Below are 25,403 nucleotides of genomic sequence, written 5' to 3'. Positions count from 1 at the left end.
ATAAGAGGAGCTTAAACCGACATTGAGAGCTCCAGATTCTTCGTTATTTAGAAGTTTGAAGAAAAATGGTGGAGGATTGCTCTCGAATTTGGAAGAAACCTAAGAGAAGGAGAAACACAATCTAAACGCTTATTGCCTTCAATTGGGGGATCGACCTTTCTCGATTCTTATTCCGTATTGTTGCTCCTACTTCCGACTTTATAGGAGGAGCTTAAACCGACATTGAGAGCTCTAGAATCTTCGTTATTTAGAGATTGATCTTTCTGGATAATTTTTTGGTGACATCAACTCCGATCATAGCCTTATCGACCTTGGCTTTGCATACTAGTCGTTGGATGTGATGATTCGTGCGTGTTCGTTCTAGATCATATCAAATTTTGGAGGAGATCTGACAGTTGAGATTTGAGTTCGAAAGATTTTGCTCGGATGGTCACGGTAGATGCTCTGATTCTAATTAGAGTGGCATTTCTGTAATTATCCATTCTTCTAGGGGTATTTTGGTAATTTGCCACTTTTTAAATATTTTATTATTATTTTTCTCGAAAAATCAATAATTTTTCTACAAATTTCTCATCCCTTTTTTATCATTTTTCCCTTTTTTTTTAATCTTGAGATTCCTTCTAGATAAGGAATTACAAATCCGGAAAGATTCTTGATAATTGATAAAATGACTTTTTTGCCCTTTTGATTTACTTTTTCCTTTCCGGAAATCACTTGTTAGGGTACACGAGTGACTTGACTAAGTCCTTTGTTCTTGCTTAATCCTTTAATTTTTTTCCTTTCTATCTATTGGGTCTTTCATGAGTGGTTTATTCTTATGGGAGATAATTTCCTTCATTTTTTGGGTGTTACATATACATACTCGTTACAAACACAAAATAAGAAGCAGACTTAAAAGAAGAACAAAAAATACTAGATAAAAAATAGAGGTTAGTCCATGGCCCACACTCCAAAGTCCGCTCTCATCCACGACCAACTCTTAGTTACTTGAAAAAAAATGATAAACATGGAGTGAGTAAAACTTAGTAAATAGCCTACTAGTAGGTTCTTAATGGCGACCTTAAGCTAGGATATTACTTCTTGTTATGTTTTCAGGATCTTATACTGATCTTGAAAACTTTCTCCTAAAATAACCTTGAATTTTCTCCCCATGAACACAATTTTCTACCCATCTATCTTTTTTTAAACACTTTTGAAAGTTAACGAGTAGTTTTGAAGTTTTTTTTTTTTTTTGAAAATTCAACCGTATTTAAAAAAAAAATTAATAGTTTCTATAGATTTTTTTTTAAATTAAGTGTATTTTTGAAACTTCTAAAAAAATTATGAGTATTTTTTTAAATAAAAGTGCAAAGTTCAATGATATTTTTATTAATTTAGCTTATAATTTAAAAAAAATACAAATTTTTGTTGATTAAGTTAATATTAATTTTATTAAAATACATAACACCACATCAAAATTAATTTATTAGGAATAAAATTAAAACTAAAAAATCAATTTATTTTAAACTAAAACATTAATTTATTTTAAAACTAAAAAGTATACTATGTTTGACTAAAACATCCCTTATCCCAACTATAAAGAATTTAACTCCTAGCTCTCTTCTAATAGACAAATGATTTATTAACCTCTGTTATAAAATTTCACTTCATCAATTTAAGTAGCGTTCAACTATAAATATCGAATTTTAAAGTATTCCTCGGCAAACTAAATCGGTTGAAACTGTCTATCAAAGGAGTTCCATAATGAGTTGTGGAGAAGTGTTTCCTTGAATTCTAATTTCAATTAAGGATGTCAATCACAAAAAAGTGCAAGAGGCTAGAAGGTTTGTAGTGGAAGAAAATAACAAGAGTCATGGACATCGTTCGTTTACAAGTTGTATCATGTGTCTTATTCATGGTTACTTAAATCTCGTTGAATTGGTGCGCTTTTCACATCAGAGGCATTTGTGCCTTAGACCGAGCTCTTTGCAATAGCAAACTTATTAAAAACTCTTTGCTTGCTGCAACATTTGCTTGATATAATTGGACAAAAGGACGTTATGGACGACCATAGCTCACTGTATTGGTCTCCAATCATGAAGTGTGACGTCGGATCTTTGTGCATACCATATTCATTAACTATAACATGGCAAGAAATTTTTTATGTTTTGACTGGGCATGCCATGTTCTGTTGTTCTTATATATCTTTAGTTACCTATGATTAAAGCAAAGAAGTATAGACATGGTTTCCAACCAACCCTTCCTTTATAGTTAGTTCAACGAATGGGTTTTTGTTATCATTTTATCGTTAACCCTTCCGCTTGATTTTGTGTTATGATATCATACAGGGAATGAGAAGCAACCTTACTTGGACAAAATTATATACCGTTTGATAATTATTGTTGATAACAAAGATAAATTGAATTATAAGCATTTTAAGTTCAAAAGTATCAAATTACTTGTACATCTTTTACTTATAATCTTCATATTCTTTATATAGCGATAAGGAAGGGAGGGACATCATAATATCATTATGACTATGGCATATTTCATTAATAAAAGAGAGTAATACATCCACTAACACACACATATATTTAGAGAGAGAGAGAGGGCTTATTATAAGTAGAGATAGCATTCTAGTAGTTGTATTGCTACTTGGGGACAAGGAACTCGAGATCTTCTTTAAAAGTTTTGCACCTTTGTAATAAAAGACCAAGGAATATCATCGTTATTTATAACTTCTATCACAATAATATAAATTCTGCAAGGACGACGTTCTCTAGTCATACCAACTAGACCGTTCACCACACGCTTGTAGATGAAACGATGTCCACTATTCTCGTTATTCTTTTTAACTACGAACCTTCCTGCATTCTACACTACTAGGATATTGACATCCTTAATTGGTACTAAAGCATCTAAAGACAACCCTTCCACACGGCCCATTCTAACACCTTTGGTAAATAGTTCCAAGAGACATTGTTAGGCCGATTTTGTTCATGAATACTTAAGAATTTGATATTTATAGTTGTAGTTGAACGCTACTTAAATTGATGAAGTGAAATCTTACAATAGAGTCTAATAAAGCGTTTGTCCATTAGAATAGGTTGGAATTAAATTCTTTATAGTTCGAGATAATAGTTGTATTCTTTAAGTCATTGAGACTAGTGTTACTAGTACTTGTTAGTATATTTGAGTATAAATATTAAAATGATTAGTTATTAAATATTGTTTAAATTAAAGCGTATATAATTTAAATGATCTTCATAACCTAATTCATAAAAAAAAAAATAATAATAATAATTAGGAAGCATTTATGTGCTAGATCAAAATAAGATGTTTAAAAATAACTTGCGGTAATTACTTTATTCATTGACCTTTAATCTTAAAAGTAACTTAAAATATTGCAATATTGTGATTCAATAACCTATTATGAAATTAGGCCCGAACTAAAAAAATAATATTTTTAAAAGATGGAAAAATTCATAAGCCAACCAAAATATGTATTGAAAGATGAAGAATTCACAACAATAATCACAAACAATATTAATTAGCATCTTGTCTTTTGGTTTGTCACATTTTCAAACATGAATAAACCTCAATTTCGAGTCGGTGAGTATTATGGATCATAATAGTACTTTGCAAGTAGCTTTGAGCATTCACAAAATGTCGAAAATTGAATTTCTTTAGAATGGTAACCAAATAACCTATGATTATTGTTGAATTTCCAAAAAATACACCACAAATTTCATTTGTTAGATATAAATGGAACCATTGATATAAAACCTTGATTATATAATTGCATATTCACTAACAAACCCACCTCGGAGTGATCATCTTCACCAGAGGCTGCAAATTAAGAGCCTTCCAGGATTACTCAAAAGTGAACTTTTAAGACAAATGAAGCTATATTTGAGCAAGAAAAATCATGTTACACGTGTCTCGGATACCACGGAGACTCCAATGCAAGCAATCACTACCACCCAAAGTTTCTTTGATAGTGTAGTTGGATCTATGAGACTCATCCCTCAGATGTGAAAGAGTAGTTATATCCAACATTCTTAATTGTGTGCCTCTTACCGTACTCTCAACAAATGGATCGCTTGATCTATTCTACTCTACTTTACTTCCTCTTGATAACGGTGTGGTATTGACACAACTCATATTGCTGATAATCATCATTTACATCCAAAACAAGAGTATAGCGGTCGACTATCGTCAAGGACCCATTCACCATTTCCATTCCTACCGACGGAAAATTTTTATTACATTCATTTCTTTCTCCTTTCTAACTTCTTCATTCTCACATTAAACTTTTTTTTATTTAAAAAAAAATTAAACGTGAAAAAGGAGAAAGAAGGAAGAAGAAAAAAGAAAACGCTTAATTTTGAAAGCTTATCAAATACTCTTTGACTGATGTAAAGAAAGTTCGAGAATAATTTATTCTCACATCCCTCTTAGACACTTGTTGGATATATATCCGTCCTTCACATGTCGTATCATAATCATATCATATCGTAAAAACTTCGTGGTTATATCCTTTCCTAATTTATCATAGCCTTAACGTTCTTAGACATATCATAGTTGTGTCGTTACCTAAACGTACCTTAGTCTTAACGTTACAGGAACGTATCCTAACACTATCGTTCTATCAATCTATCATAATCCTATCCCTTTCTACCCATAACCTAATCGTATTGTTTTATGAATCCATCGTGACCATATCGTTGTTATCAATCTGTCATACCCATAGCACTTTGATACGTAACCAAACCATAACGTTTCATGAACATGTCTTACTTCTATCGTTACATTACGTTTAGTGCATCATTCTCGTATCTTATCTCAAATATACCATTGAACACATGGTACTGTAAGTATTATCATACAATTCACATATTATAACATATCATAAGCATATCGATTCACAAACATTTCACACATATCAATATATATGACACTTGCAGAACCATGAGCACAGTCAACATCAAATATAACCATACGGATGGTAAGGCCACCTACCTGATTAGCTTAGGTTGGTGTCCCCAATTTATCCTTAAGAAAGTTTGATTTGTCCTTTGTATTAAAGTCATCCTATATCAACATGACATCAATTTCAATCATTTCTCTAAATTTTATGATGCTCTAGTGTTAGATTTCATGGGAATATTGCATGAGTAAAGTCTTGAAATGTCTATATATCAAAACTGTTTAACACTTTCCAAATCTTGATTTGGGTGTTTGTGTTTTTTTTTTTTTTTTTTACTTGTGTTTCTAATCTTACTTCTGTGTGTTTGTTACATTTTTTTTTAAAATTATGTTAGCAATTAGCCAATTTAATCAATTCATCCTTTATGTTTCTTCTTCTTTATTTTTTTTTAATTATGTTAGTCATTACTTTTGGCTAATTTAATCTATTTATTTTGTTTTGTTTTTTGAGCGTATCTTTCTAAAACATACTAAATAAAACTAAATAATTGGTTAAAAGAGGATATGAGATTTAACTTAAGGTTAATTCTCTTTCCATATGAGAATAACTCATTCTCATGTCCATCTTTGCTACCATGTACTAAATTAAGTATTTTATTTCTTTTTGGTCAAACCATCCTTAAAGCACAAAATTGAAGTTGTAGTTAGTCAATTATAATATTTGATGGGCTAGTTTTCAAACTACTTTAAATGGGTGTAAAGAGAGCATGAGAATAACTTAGTTTCACTAATCTGACACATGTTGGGCATGTACTGAACACTTGTTAATACAATGGATACATTACAAATTTATAATTCATCGTATCACACACTTGACTTTGAATATATTTTGAGAGTGAAACGTACATTAAGCTTTTTTTTAAGTATACAAATATATAAACTTATTTATATGAATTTATTTCTAATATAAAATTGATAAATTTTTTGAAATAATTCTTTTTAATTAATGTATCATTGTCACATCGGTGTCCTAATTTTTTAAGAAGGACATGTTACTGTTAGGAAAAGAAAAAGAAAACTGGAAAGATCAGAAGAATTGGGAGAAATCTCTCATCCAATTGAAGAATGACTAAATCAAATTTAATTCAAATAACTAGATCAAATCTAATTCAAATAACTCAATCAAATCTAATCCTAACAATCCCTCTCTTAAACTGAACACGAATAGTAATAAGTTTATATCTACGACCCCATACCAAACTTCCACTAGGTAACTTCATCAATTCCCATGTGCCATTTCTGTTTATTGCTCCAGATCCATGGCTTGCCTCCATTTCTCACTCTTCAATGCATCTTTAAAGTTTACAAAGTTTGCAGGTTCAGTAGGGGTAAGCATGGCTGAGCTTCATCATCTTCTTTACAAAAAAAACTTCTCCTATTGCATAGTCTCTCATCCAGACTGGTGGTCTCTTATTCCTTGCCTTATTCGAGCTAGGAGAGCTTGCTTCAGCCAAAGAGCCAGCTGAAATATTATCCTCTGCAGTATTTTCATCTGCCGCTTCTATATCATTATTTTCATCTGCCGCTTCTATATCCTTATTTTCATCTACTGCTTCTATATCATAGAGTCTGTAAGCTTTTGACTCTTCACTAACTCCCAGCAAAACATAACTCAAACTCTTATCATCTAGCTTAGTTCTCTGAGCTGCCTCCTCTTTTTGTTTTTGAATCAACTCGAGCTCACAATATTGTTCTTCTTCCTTCCGCTGCAGCTCCAGAACTAATCGTCGCTGTGCTTTTTCTACCCTTCTTCTATTCTCTTCCAGCATTTTATCTAGCTCTTCTGTCTCTTTTTGTGCTTGTTTTTCTTTTTGTCTTGTAGCAGTAAGAGCGGCTTCTTTCTCTTTCTCAAGCTGCACATCAACATCATCAAACAACTTCGTGCGACCTTCCTCTATTCACCTCTGTATTACTAATTTAGTTCTTCCATCCTCCTAGTTGCATCTTCTTCTAACTTCTTCAACTCTGCTTCACGCCTTTTCTTCTCTTCTTTCTCTTTCTTAAGCTTCTCTATGGAATAATTCCGATCAGTGGATGCACGACTAGGACTGTAATTGGACGATTTGGGGAAAGGAGATAACGAGGAAGACCTACTTCTGCGTTGGCGGCTGAGGAAACTTGAACGCCTTCTTCTCCTGGAATTGGTAGTGGAATGATAGGGGGAAGGACTTGGGTCCCTTCTGCTTCTCTGACTATGGCGATAGGAATTGGAGCGGTGAGTGTACGATAGAGACCTTGAACCACTTCTCCCCATAAGTTTCAATTGAGTTTGAACGGTTGCTACAGGCTGAGATATAGCATGCAATACGAACATTCGATTCAAAGACATCTTTGTCTCCATGATTAAGCCTCTCTCAGGATGAAACACCTTGCATGTTCCATTTTGAAACAAAAAGATAACCCCTTTGCTTGCAGTTTACCAATGCTCAACAAATTGTTCCTTAAGTCTGGCACATAGAACACTCCTGTGATTATCATTATGATTTCATTCACTTCCAGCAGTACATTACCCTTTCCGGTTACAACCATGCTTGAGTTGTTGGCCAGCTTCACTGAATCTCTGAAACTTCCATCACAATCTGAAAAATATTCCTTCTTCCCACACATATGATTGCTACATCCCGAGTCAAGGAACCACATATCTTATCTATTGGCCTTATTCATATTCACGTAAGCCTCAGCGACATCTCTTCTTGACTCTCTGCATAGTTTGTCTCCTTCTCCTTACTTTGACATTCCCATTGAAAATGTCATAGCTTGTGACAGTTATAGCACTCCACTGTGGCCTTGTTGAAGGTTTGTCTGCCTCGTCTGGTATTGCTTTGACATTCTCATTGAAAATGTCCTAGCTTGTGACAGTTATAGCACTCCACTATGGCCTTGTGAAGGTTTGTCTGCCTCGTCTGGTATTGCTTTGATATTCTCATTGAAAATGTCCTAGCTTGTGACAGTTATAGCACTCCACTATGACCTTGTTGAAGGTTTGTCTGCCTTGTCCCCTTCCTCTGCCTCTAAATCTTCCACAACCTTGACTCCTTTCTCCAGTAGACTGCACAAGTGGACTCTCCATCGACATACTTTTATTATGACACACGTAGAAGACTGCTGCTTCTAGTTTTAACTAGTTTAGGGCATGGTTCTGATACCAAAATGTTAGGAACAGAAAAAGAAAATTGGAAAGATCAGAAGAATCGGGAGAAATCTCTCATCCAATTGAAGAATGACTAAATCAAATCTAATTCAAATAACTAGATCAAATCTAATCCAAATACCTCAATCAAATCTAATCCTTACCGTTATCATATCTATTTGGTATCATATTTATGTCTCGTATCTATATCTCATTTTTATTTTTGTGACTCTGAGATATTTTACTTTTATAAATAGATATCTTCACGAAAATAAGTTTAATTTATGTTGAAATGGAGAATAAAAATTGACACTTAAGGACGTTGATACTTGGGACTTTGATTCCTCTTGGTGTGAAGCTTGCATCTTGCAATTACTTGGGTAGAGAATGTGTTTCACTTAAAATTCACTCCAGAGAAAATAATCAAATAACGAACCATATTTGAGAGAGGATAACTTTTTTTTTTAATCTTCGAGAAATAAGAAAGAATAAAAATTAAAACATGGCAGGAATGACATCTTCTTGAATCTTTGTTTTGTTCTCCTAAATGTATATAAAAAAAATAAAAAATAAAAATCTTATATATTTTTAGATATAATTTAAGTACCTATTTAATAAATCTCCATCCAAACTTCTACTCATAAATTTAATTATTATTTGTATACAATTGTTAATATGTTAGAAAATACACGTACAAAATGTTTATACTCTTGGTAATTCACTAGTCTCGATTGTTTGACTAAAACAATGCAACCATTGTCCAAACTAAGGAATTTGATTCGAGGCTATCTCCTAATAGAGTGAGACTCAATTAGACTTTGTTGTAAGATTCGACCATATCAATTTGAATAGCGTTCTCCAACTATAAATATTGAACTCCAAAGTATTCACGAGCAAAGTAAGTTTGTTGAAACTAACTATAAAAGTGTTCCAAAGTGAGTCGTGGAGAAGATTTGCCTTAAAATCTAGTTCCAATTAAGGATGTCAATGATGAAGAAGTGCAAGCTGTTGGAAGGTTTGCCGTGGAAAATTTCAGAGGTGGTAGATATAATTTAATTTACAAGCTTGTGGTGAATGGTCTTTTCAGTCTCATAAAGGCTTTGACCCCAAATTTTATATTATTGTGATAGAAGCTATAAATGACAATAATATTCATTGGTCAGATATTGCAATTGTGAAGAAGTTCCGTCATATGTATCGGACGCTACCGCCATCCTATAAGCTCTTATCTTTTGAAGAATTCATCAAATTCCCTCTTCACAAGTGGTAGTATAACTACTAGATTGCTTTCTTTACTTACATAAGTATCTTTCCCCTCTCTATATGTGCTTACTCTCTTTTATCTATAAAAATGGCATAACCATAATGATATAATAATCCTTATATAAGTATATTTTCTTTTTCTCTCGTACCCACCTTATACATAACATGTTAAATTAACTCATACTTAAAAAAATAATTTCTCTCTTTTGGAGATGCGGGGTATCAATCCCCGTACCTCTCGCATGCTAAGCGAGCGCTCTACCATCTGAGCTACATCCCCACAATTTTTGTATCACAAAACCCTAAATTTTTCGTCATCAATAATAGTGAAAATGAAGAAATATTGCTACCCAATATGTCATGAATAAGGAAAAATTGAAAATAAATAATATATTTAATAATAGATAGTCTTATTTTTGGAGGTTTGGGGTATGGATCGTACCTCTCGCATGCAAAGCGAGCGCTCTACCATCTGAGCTACATCCCCATGATTTTTACATCATAAACCCTAAATGTCCCATCATCAATAATAGTAAAAATAAAAAAATATCAAAATATTAATAACAAATAGTTTGGTTTGGTGTGGTGATGCGGGGCATCGATAATTGTGAAAATGAAAAAATATAATAACAAATTAAATACTTTCTTTTGGAGATGCGGGTTATCAATCCCCTTACAACTCGCATGCAAAGCGAGCGCTCTACCATCTAAGCTACATCTCCACAATTTTTACTTTACAAAACCCTAAACGTCTCGTCATGAATAATAGTGAAAATGAAAAATATCGCTACTCATTATGTCATAAATAAGGAAATATTGAATAGAAATAAAATAGTAATAACGAATAGTTTCTTTTGGAGATGCGAGGTATCGATCCCCGCATCTCTCGCATGCTACATTCCCACGATTTTACATCAAAAAACTCTAAACTTCCCGTCATCAATGATATTGAAAATGAAAACCTATCCCTGCTCATTATGTAATTAATAAGGAAAAATTTAAAAGAACTAATATATTTAGTAATCGTTTCCTTTGTTGATGCATGGTATCAATCCCAGTACTTCTCACATGGGATGAAAACGCTCTACCATCTAAGCTATATCCTCCAGATTCTTATGTCACAAAATCCTAAACATCTCGTCATCAATAATAGTGAAAATAAAAAAATAACGCTATTCATTATGTCATAAATAAGGAAAAATTGAATAGAAATAAAATAGTAATAACAAATAGTTTCTTTTGGAGATATGGGGTATCGATCCGATCCCCGTACCTCTCACATGCTAAGCAAGCAATCTACCATCTAAGCTACATTCTCACAATACTTATATCAGAAAATCCTAAATGTCCCGTCATCAATTGTAACGACCCGAAAAAAAAAAAGATAATAATAATAAGTAAATAATAATTATAAAAAAATTATTAAAAAAAAAAAAGTAAATTATCGACCCTCTCTCCCCACCTTCCCCAAATATCTCCCCAACCCCTCCAACTGTAAAATGATCTGCAAAAAAAACAAGAAAGGAAACAGAAACAAAAATGGCAGATTCTGGGAAGGAAAAAATGGGAGAAAGAAACATAGGAAAGATCACAGATTTTGGGAGAGAAGAATTGGAGATGACCTTCACTTCAGGCAGATCTAATAGGAATGGAAAGAGATAGAAAAGTCATCGGTAAGTTAGATCTCATTTTCTTTTATTTTTGCACGAGATAGAAAAGTTATGTTAGATCTCTCCTTCAATTATTTAGATTTTTGGATATGGGATCGAAAATCAAAATTGGGTGTGTCAATTGCATCTAAATTGAATCATCATTTTGAGTAAAGGGAAAAAAATCACAATGGATGGATGCATAGCCATTTTTACTCAAGTAAAAATTAAAATAGATTGGAAATGGTTAATGACAGTAGTTTTAGGAAAAAAAAGAAAAATTCAAAATCATTTATAGAATTAATTAGAATCAGATTTCCACCTACATTACCCAGTTATTTAGAGGTTAATTAGCAGTTAGAAATCATGTCAGATCTTTGAATGAGATCTTTGAATGAGATCATAGATCTTCTTCCTTCTTTGTACCGTTATTAAGAATTAAATCAACCCTTCATTTACTAAACTGTTAGAATTAAATAGGGAAGAAAAGAATTGAACAAGAATTAAAGAAGAGGTTTGAAATGAATTAAACAGGGAGAGAGAGGTAAAGAAAAATATATATACATATATTTAATTAAGTATACAGAAAAGAAGAAAAGAAAGAGGTAAAGGAAAGGAAATTATATATATTTAACTAATTAAATACAAAGGAAAGAAAAGAGAGAGACAGTGGGGAGGAAAATGGAAGATTTGGTTAAGAGAAATAATTTTACCGAGTAAATACATAGAGTAAAAAAAAAAAAGATACCAAGATATATATATATATATTCAATACTCATAAAGTCTTTAATGCTCACATGAAGTTTAGCACATGAACCCTTGTAGGAGTTAGAGAATTAAACATGAAATTGATGTTATGGATTTTTATAGGTTGGCTTGGATACAAAGGGAAAAATCGAACTTTCATTAAGGATAAATTGGTCACACCCGTATAAGCTAACCAGGTAAGTGGCCTTACTATATGATAGGCTAAAAATTGTATGAGTTACGATGTTGTATGAACTATGTCGTACGATGCGGTATATGAGTTATGATGATGTGTGGGTTATGATACCTGATGATGTACTCAGTATATATATATATTTTGATGAATGTCGTACTTGATATGTTTGATGCACTTTGTGGCAATATGATGAGCATGATGATTGCGTGACGTTTACCTTAATATGATGATGTTTTCCATATTGAGCATGCTATATGATGATGAGTGCCATATTGCATCATGTCGTTAGATCGACATAGGACACAACCCTAAGAGCGTGAAAATGATATTAATATAAATATCCACTAAGAGATGAGACTAGAGGGTTGTGTCAGAAGAGACATTATGATGGATTTAGAGGGACCTCATGCATATTGTATGTTCATAAGCATAGGGCTACTTCCCCTAGAGATGATGAGTGCGGACGCGCACCGTATGATGAGCGCGTATGCGCACAGGTGCGAAAGCACACAGATGAGGGTGTTCATGAGGTGCATGACACTATGGGGTTCCGCTGACCTCCGGACGTCGCTACAGATTAGCTTGACCAGAGGGTCCAGGGGGTGTGCGAGCGCCCTGAGGATTCACACTCGCACGTGTGAGTCGTGTGTAGGGAAGTACTACACATCCAATTTGTCCGAGACTGGAGGCCACCCCTAAGATGATTAGAGATAGGTCCCTAAATCATGATTGCATGTGTTTGCATTTGCATGGCCCCTATAGTGGGGCCACTTACTGAGTATTCTTTGAAATACTCAGGCCGTGTGCCACTTCATTTTTCAGGTAAAGGCAAGGCGCACTTGTACGGGGGACGGCGGCATCGCGAGCAGAGACCGTGGCACGTGCATAGGGTAGACTCATATTTAAATTTCTACTCTTAAGTTAGAATAGGTTGTTTTGCATTTCATTGTTTTAAATTATTTTGTATTTGTTTTTGTTTTCTCTAAATTTCAGTATTTCATATTTAAACACGTAAGACCATGGCTGTGTTTTCCAGAGAAGTTGTTTTAAACGTGTTTTTGAAGTTTACGTTATCAATTATGTTCATGTAAGAGTTATATTTCCGCATTATAGATGAGCATGAGACGTTAGTAGCGACTCTGAGTATGTGGAAATTTAGGGTCTTTACATCAATTCTAGTGAAAATGAAAAAATATCTCCGCTAATTATGTCATAAATAAGGAAAGGTTGAATAGAAGTAAAATATTAATAACAAATAGTTTCTCTTGGAGATGCGGGATATCCCCTTACCACTCTATGGTTCGGGGCTTTAGCGGGTCTATTAATCGAGATCAATCGTTTATTCCCGGATGCGTTGGTATTCCCATTTTTTTCATTCTAGTTATTGACTTGGGAAGGGGTGAAGAAGATTAGAAAAACAATCAAATATCTGTGACTAATCCCCTTCCCCTTCTTTTTTTTAGAGTTTTTAGACTTAGAATAAGTTAGAAAAGAGAAAGAATAAAACTGGATTCAACTTCCCTCAAACTTGGACTCGGCGTGGGGTTCCAATTGAATTAATAAAAGAGTGAGAACGAAAATGAAAATGTGATGGCTAGGGCAACAATATCATACAAGATACTTAAATGCAAAACCATTACTGCGATTCTAAATTTAGAAATCATTGTATTACTATATTTTATATTTGATTGCATGCTAAATGAGCTCTACCATCTAAGCTACATCCCACAATTCTTGCATTATAAGACCCTAAATTTCCCATCATAAGCTACATCCCCACAATTGTTGCATCATAAAACCCTCAAATTCCCATCATCAATAATAGTTGAAGAAAATCTAGAGATACAGGGTATCGATCCCCTTACCTCTCGCATCATAAGCTACATCCCTACAATTGTTGCATCATAAAACCCTAAATTTCCCATCATAAGCTACATCTCCACAATTGTTGCATCATAAAACCAAACCCTAAATTTCCCATCATAACCTACATCCTCACAATTGTTGCATCATAAAACCAAACCCTAAATTTCCCATCATAACCTACATCCCCACAATTGCATCATAAAACCAAACCCTAAATTTCCCATCCTACATCCCCACAATTGTTGCATCATAAAACCAAACCCTAAACCTAAATTTCCCAACCTACATCCCTACAACCACAATTGTTGCATCATAAAACCAAACCCTAAACCTAAATTTCCCAACCTACATCCCCACAATTGTTGCATCCCTAAACCTAAATTTCCCAACCTACATCCCCATTATTGTTGCATCATAAAACCAAACCCTAAATTTCCCATCATAGCCTACATCCCCACAATTGTTGCATCCTACATCCCCACAATTGTTGCATCCTAAAACCAAACCCTAAATTTCCCATCATAGCCTACATCCCCACAATTGTTGCATTCTACATCCCCACAATTGTTGCATCCCCCACAATTGTTGCATCCTACATCCCCACAATTGTTGCATCCTAAAACCAAACCCTAAATTTCCCATCATAGCCTACATCCCCACAATTGTTGCATTCTACATCCCCACAATTGTTGCATCCTAAAACCAAACCCTAAATTTCCCATCATAGCCTACATCCCCACAATTGTTGCATCATAAAACGCAGGTATCGATCCCCATACCTCTCGCATCATAAGCTACATCCCCACATCCCCATAATTGTTGCATCATAAAACGCAGGTATCGATCCCCATACCTCTCGCATCATAAGCTACATCCCCACAATTCCCATCATCAATAATAGTGAAAATGAAGAAAATCTAGAGATGCAGGGTATCGATCCCCATACCTCTCGCATGCAAAGCGAGTACTCTACCATCTATGCTATATCCCCACAATTCTTATGTCACAATGTCTTAAACATCTCGTCATCAGTAATAGTGAAAATGAAAAACTATCCCGACTCATTATGTCCTAAATAAGAAAAAATTAAAAATAAATAATATATTTAGTAATCGATTCAATTGGAGATGCAAGGTATTGATCCCTGTACTTTCCACATGGGAAATGAACGCTCTACCATTTGAACTACATCCCTACAATTCTTACATCAGAAAACCCTAAATGTCCCTTCATCAATAATTGTGAAAATGAAAAAGTATCTCTGCATATTATGTCATAAATAAGGAAATATTGAATAGAAATAAAATATTAATAATAAATAGTTTCTTTTGGAGATGCGAGGTATCGATACTCGTACCTCTCGTATGCTAAGCCGTACCTCTCACATGCTAAGCGAAGCTACATCCTCACAATTCTTACATCACAAAACCCTAAATTTTCCATCATCAATAATAGTGAAAATGAAGAAATATCGCTACTCAACCTGTCATGAATAAGGAAAAATTGAAAAGAAATAATTTTCAATAATATATTTAATAATAGATAGTTTTATTTTGGAGATGCGTGGTATCTATCCCCGTACCTCTCGCATGCAAAGCAAGCGGTCTACCATTTGAGCTATATCTCCACGATTCTCATGTCACAAAATTCTAAACGTCTCGTCATCAATAATAGTGACATGAAAAACTATCCCTGCTCATTATGTCGTAAATAAGAAAAAATTGAAAAGAAATAATATATTTAGTGATCGATTCGTTTGGAGATGCAAGGTATCAATCCCATACTTTCCACATCAGAAGTGAGCGCTCTACTTTCTGAACTACATCCCCACGATTCTTACATCAGAAAACCCTAAACCTCCCGTCATCAATAATTGTAAAAATGAAAAAATATCTACGCTCATTATTTCATAAATAAGGAAATATAGAATAATATATTTAGTGATAATGAAAAAATATCTCGGCTCATTATTTCATAAGTTTAGTGATCGATTCATTTGGAGATGCAAGGTATCGATCTTCGTACTTTCCACATCGGAAGCGAGCGCTCTACCATCTTCAGTAATTGTGAAAATGAAAAATATCTCCGCTCATTATTTCATAAATAAGGAAAGATGTAATATAAATAAAATATTAATAACATAGTTTACATATGTGTCACTTGTGTTATTTTAATGTATTTATTTACTTGGTAAATATCTTTCTTACTACAATCTCTTGAAGGGGCATTTTGAGAATCGAACTTTCATAGCACTAGACCAAATGCCCTTGTTATACCACTTGAAACGTAGGAATTGGGTTCAAGCTTTCCCCAGCCCCTTCTCATCAATGGACTCCTGACGTATACGAAGGAGTGCGGTTCGTTCGATAAATTCCTACCTCTCTATCGATCTCTGAGATGTTTGGATTTTTCAAAACTTCATGGACATGCAGAAGAGAAATACTATCCCCACTCGGACCAAGACATAACTTTTACTTGTTCAAATAACAATTAAGGTGAAGCAGGGTCAGGAACAACGAATCTCTTTATGATAAACAGATTCATTTTGCAAGTTCGTTATTACGGGTAGTTCCTACAAAGGATCGGACTAATGACGTATACAATACTTGAATTCTCGATGTAGATGCTACATAGTTGGTTCTCATCCTTCAGAGAATACGAGTGTAATAGGAGCATCCGTCGACAAAAGGATCACCCTAAGATGATCATCACATGGCTATTGAGAACGAATCAAATCAGATGGTTCTATTTCTCAATCTTTTTGACTTGCTCCTACGGAACTAAGGTCGAAAATATTGAGAAAAATCAGTCATTCACAACCACTGATGAAGGATTCCTCGAAAAGTTAAGGTATTATACCACTTGAAACGTATGTATGAAGCCTTAGGCCTAGGTATTAAGGTCGTATTGCAAGAAACACGTGAAGTCCTCGGATGTAGAATTTGTCTTGGAGAATAAAGCCTTAGGATGGGATGTTAAGAAAGACTATAAGTATTAAGAGCACGATGGTAAGTGTAAAATGTCGAATATGAAGTTAGGTTGATTTCGAATATGAAGTCCTTAGATAAGAAAAGATTTAGACATAGGGGCATTTCAAGAATTGAACTCAAAACCCCTTGCACCCCAAGTGAGAATCATACCACTAAACCAAATGCCTTTTCTTGAACACCCAATATTTTTAGCTTCTACTCAAATATATTTTTCTCTTAGTAGTTGGAGGGCTATAAAATGAAAAGTTGAATGGTTATAATATACCAGGGTTATCAAATAAACTAACAACCCAACAAAAAAAACAAACTAATCAATTTTGGTTGGATTGATTCAGTTCAGTTCATTAGTTTGTTTGATTTAATTTTTCTATTTTGCCTCTATGACAAGAAAATAAAGTTGTATTGAATGCACCTTAGTTTCATTTATGACAAACTCATATGAAACATAATTGCATTAATAGTACTCAGAGTTGGGGTCTATAAGCATTTCATGAACTTCAGTGCAATTCATGCTTCATTAAAGATGATGAGATAAACTTTAGTTAGATAAGGGGAACTTTAAATTACTTCATGTGGAGCTTCATTATTATATGCTAGTTACAATCTTTAGGATTGACTAATTGGACACGAATTCATGGATTTAAGGAAATTTTTGTGTAATTATCAACTACAACTTATGTTTTCAAATTTTTAGGACATAATTTAGGTTGTTGTTTTTATGAGTCGTAAACTTGTTTCTTTGTATAAAATGGATTTAGTTGAACTATTATTATCCATAAGATGGAGAAAGAAATTGTCTTTGAATTGACTAATAGACCTAGATTCATCGTTGTTGTCTTTTAACTTGTAATTTTGCAAAAAGCTTAACTAATATGAACTGTCATGTCAGAAGAACTTTAAGGTAAATCAAGAATATACCCTACACATCATTCAAGATGACAATAAAATGCAGTTAAATTGAATGCACTTTAGTTTCATGTTTGGCGTGTTCAAGATTAAACATAATTGTATTAATGATATTGAGCCTAGATTCTATAAGAATTTAATGATCTTAAGAGAAATTCCTTTTTTATTAGAGGATACCAACTTTATTTATGGCACTAGGAGTTCAAGAATCTGAATTTGAATCTGGTTAAGGAACACTAAGATTTGAAAGTTTTGAATTCTAGACCAAATTTGTACCTAATTATTTCTTTTTATGACTAATTATAAATTAAGAGAAAAATATTTTTTTGTAAAGATAGATTTATCTCTAAAGCTTTCGTGATGAAACCATGTTTAGACTAGCAGTTTAAAGTCAGGAGATGTGGTCACAGGTGTGATTATTTTGGATGGGTTCGTAATAGAACTTACCGTTGAGATGAGGGAGCCTTCAAAGGTTGTGCACTCACAGATGGGGTTGTTATGTAGCTTTAGTCTGTCTTTGTGTTTGAATTTTTTTTGTACTTTTTTTGTCTGTAGTTGTATCTCAAACACTTTTTTTTTTTTTTGTTTGGATAAATTTGAACAACACCATCTTATAATTTAATTTAATTTTATATTTAATGTTGGGTTGTTTTCTCAATCTCATTTTAATTTTAAACATTTTCTTATTTTATATTAATTTACTTTTATTTTTATTTGTTTTCGGTCTCAATTTTAGTTTCTATTTGAGTTTTGAACCCTTAAAAGTTGGGTTGTGACAGATTGGTATCAGAGCAGCCAAATTTTAAATTATATAGATTTTTTCTTAGGATAAAGAGTCGTATATCTCTATGACTCAACTCGATGATACGTCTCTCCGCAACTAAGTAAGCAATCTAACCCTATTTTGTAGTATATGATATGTTGTAAAACTTGTATGAATTTATTGTATGTTTTGATTTTTGTGGTAGTTATAAAATGTCCTTGGACGTTAAAGAGTGAACGTTAACTATATAAGACAATACTGGATCAACGTTATAGTGTCTAGATATGGTGAGGAGGAAAAGAGTGATCATGAGATATCTGACTAGCCTTAGGAAATCAGAGAGTTGTCATTGCACAGGGCGAGACCTCTAATCCATGAAATTTTGGTACTAGAAATGAAGAAACTGGAGATGGTCCGCAAACGTCTGTAAACTAGAGATGGTCCGCAAACATGAGATATCTTTCTTTGGTTCCCTGGCAGCGTCAACCAGATTAACTCTACGGCATGACAATCCTTGAGCTTCCACTCCTCCGTGGTCATGGTATCCAGCTTCACCCCCAAAATGGGTTCCTGAATATCTTTCTCGTGCAGATAATCTTCAATCTGCATCTTCTAGAAACTAATATCGAATCCATCAAACTTTTCAATTCCAGTCTTTAAACTTTCAATCTTCACAGATCGTGGTGAATCTCTCCTCGCTCTGATACCAGTTATTAGAATCACACAACAGTGCACACACTTGATCTAAATGAACACAAAGAACATGATAGAGAAAATGTAAGAAGAAATATTGACTAATGGTTTTGTATTAATGACTTCTGGTATGCAAAGAGAGGATATGAAGAATGAGAAATGTACATTTAGGAAGCACTGACTAATGGGTATACATATGATTTAAGTTTATTATATATAGCTTCACTATATGTAACCGCCTACTATATATAATTATTTAGTATATATATCTCTATCAGATTTTTACTATAAATAGTCAGTCTTCATATCCAACATTCTAGAGCCCAAATAGTCAGAGATTGACATCCTGCTAGAACACAAAGTCACGTACATGCCCCTAGAAAAATGCCTAGTAGTAACGGAGTCTAACCCAACGATCATTCAGACACACATCCATCAACCAAGAGGGGTAAAAATAATGACGATAGTATAGTAGAGAAAGAATCTTAGCCATGATGAATCTACACTTGCTGCCATTGTTGTATTTGAAAAGAGGGAGCTCAAGTGTGCCAAAGAAGATCAGATATTGGGTTTTAACCCCACCAAGAGAGATAAATCACAAGATTAGTTTTATGTCGCCTACCAAAAATAGATGTCATGTGGCTCAGCCTGAGCTAGTTGAATTCTACAAATAGCAAAATGGCATGTTCACAGTCGGGTTTATTTGACCTGCAAAGGCTCTTGTCAGTGATCACTCAAATGCTTGGAAAAGACACCAAGCCAACACCTCTATTGAAGAAGGGAGACAAAAACAAACCACTAAAGCAACACATGTTCACGCAAAAATACCATCCAGACGGATGTAGAGAAGGGTCGACCACGATAATTTCAAAGCAAATAGAGAGATTATAAGTTAAGGTCAGATCAACTTTGAGTTCAAAGCAACAAGAACCAAAGACTGGTGCGAAAATTCTATGGACTAGTCGAAGTTATCCACAAGATTAGGAAGACATCATATAGGATCGAATTCCTCCTATAGATACAGACTAACCCTGTTGTCCACGTCAGTAACTTGAAACGTTATTATTCTGACCTAGAAAACATCAAGTAAAAGCAGGTGGTATGACGTCATGCAAAGAAGAAATTGTTTCAAGCGAAGAAAGTAGGAAAAACACCAACAGAGAAGACTTGAAGTGTTAACAAACCGAGAAGTGATTTTCAATAGCTCCTAGTAGGTTGGAAAAAACTCCTCAATACTAAGATCAGCTAGAAGTGCGTCTCAAGACCTAAAGTCAGCCTCATCCTACAACGTTGAGTTTATGAAGAGCCGGTTGATAGAGATATTGACAAATTGTGTAAGGGCAGATGTAGCGGTCATGATTGGCCGAGGCATGTTGCATGTGGCTGCATGTTAGATGTCTCAGCTATTCTTGTAAACGATTTGTGGTTCATGGTGGCATGCTCATTCCAAACATCTTTTACTTGCTTTCATCTTAGATAGGCTTTTACTATTATTGTTGTGCCAATACGGGGTGTATGATTAGTCCTTGAAATCATATCTACATCCATCAGGACTAAAATGTCCCAAAATGTACTATAGAAGAACGTGACCAGTTGTTGTTTCTTCACTTTTAGCTTATAACATTGCTTTATTTGAAATTGTTTTTAACGTATTTCCTCGCTCACGTTTTCTAAAATATTTCTTCTCAATGTGATTCGAGCATACACTGCTATTGTTCGTTCAGTCTAAATTTTGCATGGTTGACTTGTTCATTGGATTAGAACAAATGTCACATAATCATTGTCTCACTACGGCAAGTGTAAGATTGTGACACTTGTCTTCCGTTCAGTTGTGGGCCGCATCTTCTGACTAGTTACGTGAGTTTGGCCTGGAGCATACGTGTAGGTTGAAAAAGAAATGGTTGGATGCGGTTTGTGAATAAGGGTTGGGCCACATAAGGTTTTTTTTTTTTTTTTACCACATATGGACTTTGGGCTAGTGAGTCTTAAATTTGGGTTCGTTTGAAAATTTTGGGTTCGTTTTTTAGTTCAAACGAACCCAAATTAAACCTACTAGTTCCTTCTTCCTTGCACGACTCACTCCTATTCTCTGTTCTGCCTCTTCTTGCTCTCTGAAACTTCTTTAAAGGCTATTGTTCACCGATTATTTGGGAGCATCTTCCTTAAAAGGATTGTGACCACAGATGACCTATGTAGAAAATTTGTACCCTCTTTCCTAAAACCTTTAGCGAACAACATACCCAAAACAGATGCGCTAACCAGACTGCACTACACCTCGTCTCACGCCCCCCCCCCCCCCGGAGCAAATGGATCCACCCAATCGATGAACAATCAAACCAAACTCGCCCATCCTTTTTGGCAAAGGGACACGAGAACCAATCCGAGTAATCTACAGTGGGGAGACCCCTTAAAGCAACAAGCGAGAATGGCTAGGTTGATAGCAGGGTTGAAGAAAAGGCAAGTATGAAAAGACGTATCGCGTAACCATCCCTGTAAGCAGCTTCATTCTTTCTTGTTCTATGAACCGACTTTATGAAAAAAATCAGTCTTTCGGCTGAAAGTGTGACTGTTGGGTATAGATAAGCAAGACCTCTTGGTTCGGGGAAAACCAGAGATGTTGGCTAAGAAAGTTAAGCAGGCAAGTACAGGCTGCAATGCTGAAATTTGCAAAGCTAGAGGTCCTTCTAGAATCCTTGCAAAACGCTCATAGAGAAAGCTAACTTAACGGATTGATTCCAACCAAGAGCTGGTTAGAAGATGAATGACTCTTAGATCGAACTTGGAATCTATGATGGTCACTCTTAGATACCAAGACAATTCACTCCAAAATTAGCTTGATCAAAACTAATTCAATGAATCGGTTTAAACATCAAACCTAAAGCAAGGTTTGAAAAAGAATAACACCAAAAGGGTTTCAAGAAAACATAAAGGTTTTTTCTGTATTCAACAAATCATCCAAACATGAATATTACATGCCTTTAAATAGGCTCAAAAGATAACCCTAACATAATAAAGTTCATCCACCAACTACAAATCACTAATAAATGCTATTAAATACAAATTGAAGAAAATAAGGCATTCATACAAACTACTAATAGATGCTATTAAATACAAATTTAAGAAAATAAGGTATTCATAAATTGTCTTAATTGGTAGTTCAACTACCAAAGGCAAGTCTTCTAATCACTTTCCAATGTCAGCCACTCCATTATTTTCTTGATTTGATACTTGAATCTTCTTTGTATTGCTTCTTGTAATTGCTCGTTCGGGTACATGAAAGTGATCAGTTGTTGGATTCATATCAAGAGCTCGCTTTCGACTTTCTTCTCGGCATTTTGTGCCCGGTTCTGGTTCAGAAAAGGGTCTAATCTCTTTCATTGGAGCACATTGATGCCGAAGGAGTCTTCGGAACCGGTGGAGAGACTATGATGACTTTAGGCTATTCAAATAGCATGACTGATACCACAAAGAAAGGGTATCTAAGTCACACTAGTGGAATAGCTTTTTCATAATAATTATCTCGATATATGATACCAAAAACCTGTCTGATGACTAATAAGGTAAGGGGTTTCAAAAGACAAAAGAATGACAATTCTACGTGTGATAGAAAAGGAGATTTTTTTTTTCAGTGTGCGCGGTTCGCCTGCCTTCCTGACCACGGATAGGCTATTGGGCTTTGCACTCGGCCCCTTAGAATACCACATCAAGGTGACAGGATTCGAACCTATGGCTCTCTGAAACTTCTTCATCGATTATTTGGGCGCATCTTTCTTAAAAGAATTGTGACGACAGATGACCTATGTGACGACAGCGGACAACATGCCTGCCTTCCTGACCACGGATAGACTACGGGGCTTTGCACTTCGGCCCCTGAGAATACCACATCAAGGTGACAGGATTCAAACCTATGGCTCTCTGAAACTTCTTCATCGGTTATCTGGGCGCATCTTTCTTAAAAGGATTGTGACAACAGATGACCTACTTGACGACAGCAGACAACATAATGAAAAGTTCATAGAAAGAATATAGAACAATTTGTGTAATGCTCTTTTTGAAGTCCGACCCGATCTTTATTCTTCCAAGAATATGTTTCATTCTCTATTCTCATCTTCTTGGTTCAATGTTTAAAAACCACATTTTAAATCATATTATCTTGCATGATTCATTTTGATATAATATTATTGGGGGCATTTTGAGAATCGAACTTAAGACCTCTCACACCCAAAACAATAATCATACCACTTAGACCAAATGCCTTTGTAGTAGATCTTTTATTCTTAGTTGCTATTCTATATATTTTCCGTGCCTCAATATATGAAAAATTTATATAAGTTGAAGCTGTGCATTGCCAATGCACTCCTTTGGGTTAGGCCCCATTGATAACTATTTTTTTTTTTTTTTTTTTCTTTCTTTCAAAATTGTGCTTTTTTCTTTCTTTTAGAGGGGCATTCCGGAGAATCAAACTCGAGACCTCTTGCACCCAAAGCAAGAATCATACTACTAGACCAAATACCCTTATTAATAACTATATATTAAGTTGTTTATGGGATGTATCATCATTATTTCATTTATTTTCTTTGTTAATGAAACCCATGAGCAATTATTATTATATCTTTTAGATCTTTTAGATCTAGACCGCTGTTAAATTATTTACATAGGGTTTGCGATAATTACTGTAGAGAGAAGAAAAAGGAATAGAATTACTGTAGAGACAAGAAAAAAGAATAGAAGTTAATTACTGTAGAGAGAAAAAAAAAAGAATAGAAGTTAATTAGTGTAGAGAAAAGAAAAAAGAATAGAATTACTGTAGAGAGAAGAACAAAGGATAAAAAGAATAGAAGCTAATTAGTGTAGAGAGAAGAAAAAAAAGAATAAAAGTTAATTACGGTAGAGAGAAGAAAAAAAGAATAGAATTACTTTAGAGAGAAGAAAAAAAGAATAGAGTTACTGTAGAGAGAAGAAAAAAGAATAGAAATTAATTACGGTAGAGAGAAGAAAAAAAGAACAGAATTACTATAGAGAGAAGAAAAAAAAAATAGAAGTTATTTAAAGAAAAAAAATAGAAATTAATTACGGTAGAGAGAAGAAAAAAGAATTAGAGAGAAGAAAAAAAAATAGAAGTTATTTAAAGAAAAAGAATAGAAGTTAATATTAATTACGGTAGAGAGAAGAAAAAAGAATAGAATTACTATAGAGAAGAAAAAATAATAGAAGTTATTTAAACCATAGAAGTTGAGAAGAAAAAAAGAATAGAATTACTGTAGAGAAGAAAAAAGAATAGAAATTAATTACGGTAGAAAGAAGAAAAAAAGAATAGAATTACTATAGAGAAGAAAAAAAAAATAGAAGTTATTTAAAGAAAAAAGAATAGAAATTAATTACGGTAGAGAGAAGAAAAAAGAATTACTATAGAGAGAAGAAAAAAAAAATAGAAGTTATTTAAAGAAAAAGAATAGAAGTTAATATTAATTACGGTAGAGAGAAGAAAAAAGAATAGAATTACTATAGAGAAGAAAAAATAATAGAAGTTATTTAAACCATAGAAGTTGAGAAAAAAAAAAGAATAGAAGTTATTCTTATTTTTATTTTCTTAGAAATTAAGTTGAGAAAAAAAAAGAATAGAAGCTATTCTTATTTTTATTTTGTTAGAAGTTAAGTTGAGAAGAAAAAAGAATAGAAGTTATTCTTATTTTTATTTGTTTAGAAGTTAAGTGGAGAAGAAAAAAAGAATATAAAGTTATTTAAAGAATAGAAGTTTATTCTTATTTTTATTTTCTTAGAAGTTAAGTTGAGAAGATAAAAGAATATAAGTTATTTAAAGAATAGAAGTATTTTTATTTTCTAAAAAAAAAGAATAGAAGTTATTCTTATTTTTATTTTCTAGTGTAAGTCTTTTAGATATATATCGTGGAGTACTAAATGATATTAAAAGAGCATTATCATTAAATGATGAATAGAAGTTATTTACAGATCTAGTGTAAGTTTTTTAGACATATATCGTGGAGTACACAAGTAAATAGAAGTTATTCTTATTTTCTAGTGTAAGTTTTTTAGACAATATCGTGGAGTACACAAATAAATAGAAGTTATTCTTATTTTCTAGTGTAAGTTTTTTAGACATATATCGTGGAGTACACAAGTAAATGATATTAAAAGAGCATTATCATTAATGATAATAAGGTTGCTGTTGAATTGCTTTCTCTAAGGCTCATCTTTTGATGACATGAACATA

The 25,403-nt window shown here is 33.7% G+C and overlaps 1 protein-coding gene, 1 long non-coding RNA gene and 1 other non-coding gene across 3 annotated transcripts; 1 reads left to right on the top strand and 2 right to left on the bottom strand.

The window, feature by feature from the left end:
- Positions 1–6,287: 6,287 nt before the first annotated feature.
- On the bottom strand, positions 6,288–7,222 carry LOC147790518 (uncharacterized). Its single transcript, XM_087127619.1, is given in 2 exon segments — positions 6,288–6,886; positions 6,889–7,222. Coding segments are annotated over 2 exon segments (933 nt in total).
- A 2,346-nt stretch (positions 7,223–9,568) lies between these two features.
- On the bottom strand, positions 9,569–9,641 carry TRNAA-AGC (transfer RNA alanine (anticodon AGC)). The gene has a single exon. It is a non-coding gene; the product is annotated as a tRNA-Ala (tRNA).
- Positions 9,642–10,696: 1,055 nt separating this feature from the next.
- LOC147790516 (uncharacterized) lies at positions 10,697–13,084 on the top strand. The gene is made up of 3 exons (XR_015422585.1): positions 10,697–11,034; positions 11,881–11,954; positions 12,776–13,084. It is a non-coding gene; the product is annotated as an uncharacterized LOC147790516 (long non-coding RNA).
- The last annotated feature ends 12,319 nt before the right edge of the window (positions 13,085–25,403 follow it).

This window comes from Cucurbita pepo, chromosome 10 (assembly GCF_057944985.1).
Source record: "Cucurbita pepo subsp. pepo isolate OVF chromosome 10, ASM5794498v1, whole genome shotgun sequence".
In the NCBI taxonomy this organism is placed as follows: Eukaryota; Viridiplantae; Streptophyta; class Magnoliopsida; order Cucurbitales; family Cucurbitaceae; genus Cucurbita; species Cucurbita pepo.
The sequence above is the reverse complement of the archived record's forward strand: the minus strand, read 5'-3'. Positions and strand labels throughout refer to the sequence as shown.